The following is a 10,132-nucleotide window of genomic DNA, read 5'->3' as shown; positions in this document are numbered from 1 at the left end:
TAAATTCCATCCAATCAAGTGTTCTTCCTTAGCATTGACGGTCCTCGGTGCCGACACAGACTTTATCAGTTCTGTTGGACTCAGATTCTGCAGTCTTCCACCATTCTGCTGTTTCTCTCTGAGTAGAACCCAGATACGACAGTTAGTGTTTATTGGTGTTAGTCAGCAGATTCTCTGGGGTTCCAGGTCCTATTTTTCTCATGTTTGTTTGGTCTAAAGTAAAGAACAAATGTAATTGTAGAAAAAAATCCTATTTTAGCTTCATATCTCCATGTTGGAATCATAAAATCTATAGTTTGTTAATTTAAATCATGACAGTAGCATCTGACTGGACATAATGAGAGTTAGAGAAACAGTTTTTGCTTTTCATTTTAATGAAGATTTAAACAAGTACTGGAGGGGAGTACCCCCCCCACCTGATACAGCAGGAACCACTTCCTCTGAAGCACTTTTTATGTATTCTCTATCCCCATCCTTCCACTATCCATCCACTCTCCTCCAATAACGTTCATCCGTCATCTGGAAATCTGGACCAGTGTCAGAGAAGTAACACGAAACAAGCGTGGGCAGACAGATGGGGCCACCATTGAACCCCCGGGCAAACCCACCTGGGGCCCACCGTGGAATGTTCGCTGGGAAAGGTCTTGAAGACCAATTTGAGTGTCTGGTGCAGCATATACAACAGCAGCGCTTTTTGAAAAGTCGGGAGTTGCAGCACGTCAAGAGTTTGAATATCTGAGCTTTGGTGAAGAAAACATGTGGGTCAACTACTGAAAAACTCCGCTTTGGACCCTGAGGTGTTGGTGAGGTGAAAAGTGGGTGGAGTCCTAAACCAGCATGGAGGAGAATCTGATCGCTCTTCTACTAAACTTCATCATCGGGAGAATCTCTGAAAGATCTCATGACCCAATCATGGAGCCGGGATTAGCGATGCTTCGTGGTGCTCTTCTAAACGGAGAAACTAGATCTCTGAACATCATCCCTGTCTGTCATGCGTTTTAATGCATGAAGTAAAACGTTTTTGACTGTCGCTCCTCCCACAGCGTTAGGAGCATCAAGTTTATGAACACAACTCTGGACAAGCATCCAGCAGCCAATCATATGCGAGTTAAAAGAGAGGCGGAGATGTTGTGTTTGAGTTAACGCAGCTGAACGCTGGAGTCACACTGGAGCGGCGTGCGCGGCGTTCGCTCTGTGTGTGTTGTGATTGTATGTTTATTTTCATCTCAACAGTTTGTTAGGATACAAAAACATGAACACTTTTATCAATCATGGTGTTTTATGGTAAAAAATAGTTATATTTTGAAAAGAAACCAGATTTTTTGTCATGTGTTTTGATGGAACTTCTTGCCAGAATTGACACAAAATAGACCGGACAGAGAATTGATCTCCGGCTCGACTTTACCATTTCTTTTAGGTGTATTATCATTATACTGTTCATAAGTTAAGATCAGATATTTCTATCTTTCCAACATAGATTCAGGTTTTTATGAGTCCTCAAGGAACAATAAATCCATGACTGTAAGTGGATATGACACTGTTCCAGACTTTGTCATTGGATATCCAGATCTATCATCAAAACTTACAAAAACAGATTATTTTTCATTAGAAAAAGTCATTGGAGTTCAACCACAGAAAATGTCCATGTTGTCTTTATGTTGAGCACAAACATGTTTTAACTCAGGATTGTCCAGATTTCTACTCCAGGAACATCAGAGTGAACTTGAATCAACGGCGTGAAAACACTTTAATGAGATGAAACTTCAGTTTACAGCCATGAAATGACAGAAAGCTGCTCTTTCTGCTCCTAATCCTTGTTGGTTTTAAGGATCTGATGACTTCAGTGCTGCCTAACTCTGGATGAAGCTCTCACTGATGGATGTCCTTCAGGATGTCCTCATCAGCTCTGAACATCGAGAACGGCTTCTCTCCCCCAGAGGTCAGGCCCTGCAGGAGTCATCAGTCCTCGTTAGCTCCTGAGAGGCCAGCCAGCGGTCCGAGCCCACCTCACGCAGCACTGACTGCCACAACAAACTGGCAGCTTCCTCAGCGAGGAGGCTCCTGCCGTCCAGTCAGGAGGAATCAGGGAGAGGAGGCGCGGCGCTGCGCCTCCTGAGAGCCTGCAGGGACTTTCCTCCCATCTCCAGCCACGGCTTTGCCAACAAAGTTAACGCATGAACAGTCTGACATGCACGTTTTCTGCTGGGAACAAACAAGCACTGCAGTGAATGTGCACGTGATGCCAAAAAGCCACCAACACGACACAAGACTCTGAAGCTGAAACTGGAACTAAAAATCCACGTCAAAGACTTCATCCAGTCGGCCCTCCGTTAACAGAGTTACAGCTTCAAGGAGCTCAGACCAAAGTCAGGTTTGGATTCAGGTTTTACTCAGGTGGAGTTGGACTGGTTAGTTTCTGGTTTATATTCAGGTTCAGAACACGAAACCCAGGAGTGACAGACGAGGTTCTGGTGTTCTTGGTGACTACAGTATAACCAGCAGAGCTGACCGACTGGTCGAAGGCCAGGCACGTTTACTTCTGTAATACATCTTATGTATAAAGACAAATCCAAGTTTTTCACATAAAACATCAAACCAAACATTTAAAGGGGCCGTACCATGAAAAAACAACTTTTTAAGATTTTAAGTGCATTAAACTGATCAATTCTCTATAAAGAACCATTTGGATCTTCATTTCTGAGTATTTCTCTAAAAACTGAGCTCTCAGCAGCAGCCCCTCCCATACCCAAGGAAATGAGCGATCTGATGTCACAGTGAGACCGCCCCTTTCAGGAAGAGTCCGCTCTAACAGCTCCGCCCCCAGTCCAACACCCAATTTCTCCACTGAGCTAGAGGCAAAAAACTTTCAGAATACCGTGAACCTTCCAGTTGTGTCCAGTCTTCAGTAAATTCCAGAAAATCCCCAAAATCATGAGATGCTCCTTCAAAGGAAACAATAAAGAACAGGAAAACGTGAGGGAAGTCTGGGCATCTTTGCTTAGACTGCTGCCCCGGCGACCCGGTCCCGGATGAAGCGGAGGAAGATGGATGGAAAACGTGATGATCTGGGTTTAGACTCGCTTGGAGGCCACAGCAGCTGTGAACGGAGAACTAAAGGCTGCTGTTCTCATGAACTTCCACCACGTTCAGCCTCCCTGGTGTACTCACCATAAACACAATCGTGTCAAACTTTAGCTTCAACTTTCATCTCCTTCATCCAGGATCATATCCATCGATTGAGAGGAGACAGATTTCTGCTGCTTCTCTTGAAAAGAGAGAATTCCTTCGCGCTTAAATGTTTCTCTGAATAAAAACTTTCAAAATCAGGTTTGACAATATTTCAGTCATAAAGTCCTTTGTTAAGGGCACAAAAGAAAGGTAAACGAGGGGAGTTTAGAAGATGGTAACAGAGGGGGGGTAACATCATAAAAGAACCAATCTGGAATGGGCGGGGCCTGTCTACACTCACGCTCAGTAGTTACCTGTTGGCTAAAATAGTCTTCACATATAAACTAGTCTAAATGTACACAATACAACTCCAGTTCACACACTTTTGTATGTAAGCGCACTTGGAAAGCCTTCATTCTGTCACTGTTAGAGCAAAGGTAAGCTGACACCTGTGCTCGGGTCACCTGTGCTCGGGTCACCTGTGCTCGGGTCACCTGTGCTCGGGTCACTTCTGTGAGATGTTTTTCTGATGCGGATGATGATGGCATGTACACAGGTCATTTGTGCAGAATCTAAACAGAACCGGAGCTGCAGGTCCAAAAGAAACCTGTTCCAGTGAAACCACAGAGCTGCCAGCACGCGCATGCACGCAGGCGCACCGAGGACACGATTAGAGCGCACTCCGGTGATGACGGCGGCTCAGGCTCCGGGTCAGCTGATGATGCGCGTTATAATACAGTTTTCCAAATGTTTGAATGATCTTATCTCCCCCCGTAAGGACTCCCCGCTGGCTGCGCCTGCGCAGAACCTCTGAGCCCTCAGAACGGAACTTTCCCCAAACTGCGCTCTTACTTTTGTGGCTCTCCTCGAACATGTCCGCTGCTGTCAGCGCCGCTCACGCACGATCATCACGCTCCTCTTCTTCCTCCAGGTCAATGGCATCGCATGTCACTGGGACACGCGCGTCTCGGAGTGTTCCTGCAGCGCAGCTGCCTTTCAGGTCCTGGTCCCATCGTCCCGCGGATCGATCATCTTCATCCGCGGCAGAGCATCAAGTAGAGCATCCGAGTCCTCATCCACTGATCCGAGCCGTACTCCGTCAGACAGCATCCCCCTCCCTTCCTCTGTCTCCCTCTCCCAGTTGGGGATTAGGCTGAAAAGGATGGCGCGCGTGCACGAACGAGTGTGTACGTTCAATTCTGACTGAATCTGTGCTCGCGGATTGAGGAGATTTAAAGAAACAGACAGAAAATGATTCAGTGAAAAGAAAGTTTGAGTCGTGGAGATAAACTGATGGTTGTTGTATCACCACGAATACATTCAAATTCAAATTATTTTTTTATAGCACCTTTCCGGTAAAGAAACAGCTCAAAGTGCTGCACATAAAACAAATACAAGATAAACTATACTCCACACATGCAATAATGTAATAAGATAAGTCCAACATAATAATAAAAACAGAAACAAACAGATGCTAACTTCAGTGTTAGGAAACCATAAGACAACACAAGAGGAAGAAGCCCCTCCCTGCTGGCTGTATGTACATTCTTCAACACACCAAAAGAGACATGGTACATACATGGTCCAAACATGGTGCATACAAGGTGCATACATGGTGAGTACTTGGCATACAATGTGTATACAAGGTGTAAAAAAAGGTGCATACAGGGTGTATACACGGCGCATACATGGTGTGTACTTGGTGTGTACATGGTGGATACAAGGTGCATATAATGTGCATACATTGTTCATACATGGTGTATACATGGTGAATACATGGTGAGTACTTGGTGAAAACATGGTGGATACACTGCAGCTGTATCTGCCTGTGTTAAAGTGCAAACTTTCAATGAAAAGTCAATGTAAAACCACGTACACTAGAATGTTGGGCTTCTGCTTCTGGAATGCACATGGTTACACGCGGTTACACACCTTGTTAAGTCCAGTCGAAGCACAAATCTGGTGTTGATTGATTGCGAATTGAAAGTTAAAGCTAAAGGTTCCTATATACGGCAGCAATACAGTTTCATTCTCTCCGTGGTCAGTTGGAGCAACGGTTTGTCCATAGATTAGCGCTGTCACTCCGGAGGGTTGATTTTAGGTTATTTCGCTGGTAGAACATTTATAGTGGGAGGGGTTCTTTAGGAGATACTAGCCGTAAGTTTCTCAGTTACTTAACACGGAATAGAAGAAAACTCAGCCACCCACATATCATAATTCTCTACCTGAGAACTGAACTCTTGGGACGTTTTTGGGTCAGTTTTGGCCGGAACAAACTGTCAGGAAGGACTTCGGGGGATGATAGACTCAGGGGTGCAACCACTTAAGTTTATTGACTGCTGTGGAGCTGGAAGGTGGTGAGACGTCACGACACCAGCGGGCGCTGAAGGTGACAGGAGCAGACTCGTAGGCAGTGGAAGGCGGGAAAAGGGGACAATTTCTGGTCTAGTCTCCGTTCTGTCCCTCCTGCTCGTCTTCCTCTATTCCTCCTCTCTCTACTTCCTGTCCCGTTCTGTCTCGCAATAACTCAACTAAATCAAAAATAATTGTCAGTTGACTGGAAGAACTGTATAAAGAACGGAGTTTTGACCATCACTGACCGTTTTTGACATACGTTTTAAGGTAGTTTACAGCCTCTTGGGCACGTTATACACATTCAGTCGATGGCGTTCACACTGGACCGCCGCCACACAAGCAGCAGCAGGAAGGAGATTCTTCTTCTTTTGTCTCTCTACTGTTTTCTTCCATCACACCCCTTCCACTGAACGATGGCCTCAAATATGACGTTACTGTCAAAAGTCCCCAGGAGCGGATATCAAACTCCACGCCCGCGATGAACGTTCCACAGGCACAATTCCACGGGCGCTCCTGCAGTCCTACGCACTCGTGGAGGCCCTCCTCCTCGCGTTTTCAAAAATGTTTTTTATATATTTTTATGTTTATTAAGTAATTCAGAAAAAGGAAATTTACAGAAAAAAAACATTCACAGTTAATAAAAATAATAGAGATTTTGAGGTTCGTGTCAGATCCGCCAAATTTACAAAAAATATTGATATTAGTAACGATATCGGAGATATTGACTGATGTTGGATCGATACCTAAATGCTCAGTATCACCCGTGTGTGGGTGAGTGTGTGTGTGTGTGTGTGTTGGGGGGGGGGTGTGTGTTAGCACCAGTGTTTTTGAAAACATCTGTGTGTTTTTTCAGAAGGATTTGTGTGTGTTTGAAAGCATTTGGGTGTCTTTGTGTGTGTGTGTTTGAGAGCATCGTTGTGTGTATTTGTGTCTGAATGTGTGTGTGTGTGTATTAAGCCGTAGGTAATCCCTCTTCTGGTGCTGCTAGCCTCCGGGAGGATTTTCCTCCTCATCTCTGGTTTGTTGTTTGTGTTGGAGTCAAATCCTGTTCTGCCGTTTTATTTCTCCGGTTGGCCTCGGACTCATTTTTGTGAAGAACATCAGTGCAGGAGAAGCAGACGAAGCGCCTGTGCGCTTCAGAGTCCAGACCAGCTCAGGCTGCCGCCACAGCAGAGAAAGTTTGACCAGAATTTCTGTCAAATATTTGTTTTTGTCAAAGTGAGGAAAGAATGATTTTCATCAGATCATCAGTTTTCCATCAGGTTTAACTTTCCTTTCTTCCTTTTTCCCCTTTATTTTCCCAGCATTTCTCTGGATGAAATCATCCTTCAACACCAAACTGGCCTTTGCTGCCCCCCACTGGAGACTCAGAGAATCACAGCCAAAGAATGGTGGAAGAGAACGTGCAGAGGTCAGAGGTCAGAGGTCAGAGGTCAGCAACGTTCATGACAATTTGAAATTCTAAATGTGACAATAATGCGGGAACAGGACTGTTATCATAACTGGATCTGCAGATCATGACGCGAAACCTCTGAAATGATGAGGGACGAAAATGGTTTGACCAACCACAAAATTCAACTGTAACACCTCGTTTCAACCTGTAGGGGGCAGCACACAGACGGCTTTTCACCTTTTTTTTATCATATACGTTTATTTTAAATTGTCAAAAATGTGGCAATGACTAACAGACTGCATTTGTAAAGCCTCATTTATAGATGTCAACAGACAAAAAAATGTTTTAGTGTTTGGTTACCCTTTAAGAACCTTCACTGGATGATTTTTAGCAAACTGTCAGCCGTGGAATGTAAACCACGATGTCCTGTGAGACAGTCCTACACCCAGCACACTATAATGTGAACTCTCAAAGAAAAGAAAAAACAACAAAAAAAGCAGGTGAAAAACTTTTATAAACATATTTTGGCATTCAGTCAAAAAAGTGCTTTTATAACAATATTGAACAAAGAAAATGGAAAATCGTGCTGCAACTATGTTTGTTTGAAGCCAAAAGTAGAGCAAATGTGGTATTTCACACCTACAGAAACAAGATTGGATACGTCTTCAATCTTAAAGAAGTCAACTTAAAAAAAAAAACGTATTTTAGGCCGTAAAGCAAATGTGTCAAAGTCAAGGCCCGGGGGCCGGATCCGGCCCTCTGGGTAATTCTATCCGGCCCTCCAGATCATTTTATTTTATTGTTAGTCATGACCCGATGTTGCAACTTGATAACTACTTAACTATAGGAGGAGTAGCGGTCCAAACATTTGACGGAATAAGAAAATAGAAGAAGAATAAAATAGTTGAAAGTTGTACAACAACATACTCTGATTGTTTTCAGTAATCAGACAGTAAAGACAATTTAAAAGTAATCTTAAACTCGAAAATACACACTGAAAACTTCAAGAAATTATTGAAAATTTGAAAAAACAAAATTGAACATTAAAAAAATATAAAAAAAATGATGAAAATTTGAAAAAATAAATTAAATTGAAACTTGAATTAAAAAACTAAAACTGTTACCAATAAAAAATAAATGTGTATTTGTACTTTCAACATTTCCTTTTTCCGTTTTTCCCTTTCCGTTCTCTCCGTCTGCACTTTACCAGGTTCTTTTTAATACGTCGCACTGCGTTCTGCGTTCTGATTGGCTGTTGACCTTGTCAATCAACCTCCTCCCTGCAGAATGTCTTCAGTTTTTTAAATCTACATAAATCTCTGATCGTGAGCAGAAATTTGTTCATATTCTAAAACATTCTATTTATTTTCCACAAACATTTAAACTGTCTGCCTGAGAAAAGTATGTCTTTAGTGAGGGAACGTTTCTGTTCTCTGAATCATCATCAATCTCCGTATCAAAGATCCTCTTCACTTTGTCAAACCACTCGGACCTCCGGACCTGACGAAGCCTCTGGAAATAAAATCCATGAAGGACTTTGAGAACTGTGGGATTACGCACGTTTGAGCCTTTAATTGAAGCAAAATGTGATGATTGTGAGCTCTGACCCGATTCTGAGCTGAAGAACTTGGAGCTCATTTCCTTTGAAATGAGACCTTCACAATCTCTCAGTCATGACAACGAAGAACGATTACGTGGCCTTAAACTTCTCCTAACTCTGATGTATCACAGATTCTGCTAAAACTACTGATCTTTTTTCCTTTTCAACTTATTACTTTTTGTATTATTATAATCATTAATTGATGAAAACAATCAAATCAATCAATCAGTCTTTTTTATGAGAATATTGTGATTTTTTTTTGCATTAACAAATGATGTTGATTTTTACTTATTTCTTATTGTATTACTACAATAATTCTTTGATGAATACAATCTGCACAAATTGTCTTTTAAATGAGAATATTTAGACATTTTTCAGCATTAACAAATTCTGGGGGATAAGAGGATAAATAAGAGGATTCTTACTTATTACTTTTTGTATTATTGCAATAATTCTTTGATGAATACAAACTTTTTAAATAAGAATATTTAGATTATTGTTACTGATTGATATAAATGATTTGTCTGTGGATGTTTTGAAATTTGATTACATTAATTATATTAATGATCCTTTATAACTTGAATCTGTTATTGTAGAGTATAAATATTTGATATTAAGTCCTGAAACAGATATTGATAATTCAATAGAAAATGGTCGAGCCGATGTGGGATTATATAAGTTCGCTTCCTCTCACTACCTTTCAAGCGATCTAGATGTAATTCAATGTGATGTCTTTATTTTTCATCTATTATGACTGATTGCTTGAAATAAACCATTTCATTCATTCATTCCTTCACTTTCATGCGGATCATTTTCCTGGAGACATTTGCACCTTTGTGTCTTTATTTTATTGTTATTGATGACCCGATGTTATCTTGTGCTCATTTCTACCTTGCAACATTTTTAGAAAATATATTTTTATGGAGAGTAAAATATTGAAAGTTATTTAAGGTTTAAGTTGATTTATTCTGGAATAATATTCCTGACTGTTATTATTCATAATTATGTTAAAAAGTTACAGTTTTAAAGTTTTAGAGTGTTCAGTAATCCTCTTCATCCTAAAGTGTGTTTTGGATTTTGACCTCCAGCTCTAAGTCCAGAAGAAGATTTGGTTTTTCCTGAGTCTGCAGTCGTGGACTCACATCTTTCCCGCCTCCCTCCGTGAGGGAGACTCTGGAGTCTCTGATCATGAAGCTACAGGTAGATTGAGTCCTTCAGTAAAGGTCATGAACATTCTTCACTGTGAGAAGATCTGTGTCAGATCATCAGCTCTGACTCTGAAGCTCCCACATGACAAATAGGATCACGAAATGTTATTTTATAGAAATGTTTTCCTTTGCTCTTCAAGCGGAGGTTGTTGTTGATGACGTCATCGTGTTCATGCTGTCCCAGTGTTTCATGTGTTTGCAGCACTGCTGACACCGCACCTACAGCGACCGTGCACGCGCACGTCACCATGCACAGACATGAAGGCGCGTGCTCATGCGCAGCTACAATCAGCGAAAGCTACACACTCACTCCCATCACCCTGAATACCCTCCTCATCATCTCGTTAGCTCCTCCCCCTGGAGGTGGGGCTTTGTGTCACTTCCTTCATTTTTCATTTTTCCTTAACA

General features: G+C 42.0%; 1 protein-coding gene across 1 annotated transcript in view; it reads right to left on the bottom strand.

The window, feature by feature from the left end:
• The window catches only part of cacna1fb (calcium channel, voltage-dependent, L type, alpha 1F subunit), a 45,064-nt gene extending 40,783 nt beyond the window's left edge, over window positions 1–4,281 (bottom strand). The window contains exon 1 of the mRNA XM_024292119.2: window positions 4,021–4,281. Within this exon, the coding sequence (XP_024147887.1) occupies window positions 4,021–4,042 (22 nt within the window). The 5' untranslated portion in view covers window positions 4,043–4,281. The remainder of the gene's footprint in view (window positions 1–4,020) is intronic.
• Between the last annotated feature and the right edge of the window lie 5,851 nt (window positions 4,282–10,132).

This window comes from Oryzias melastigma, linkage group LG7 (assembly GCF_002922805.2).
Source record: "Oryzias melastigma strain HK-1 linkage group LG7, ASM292280v2, whole genome shotgun sequence".
NCBI lineage: Eukaryota > Metazoa > Chordata > Actinopteri > Beloniformes > Adrianichthyidae > Oryzias > Oryzias melastigma.
The sequence above is the reverse complement of the archived record's forward strand: the minus strand, read 5'-3'. Positions and strand labels throughout refer to the sequence as shown.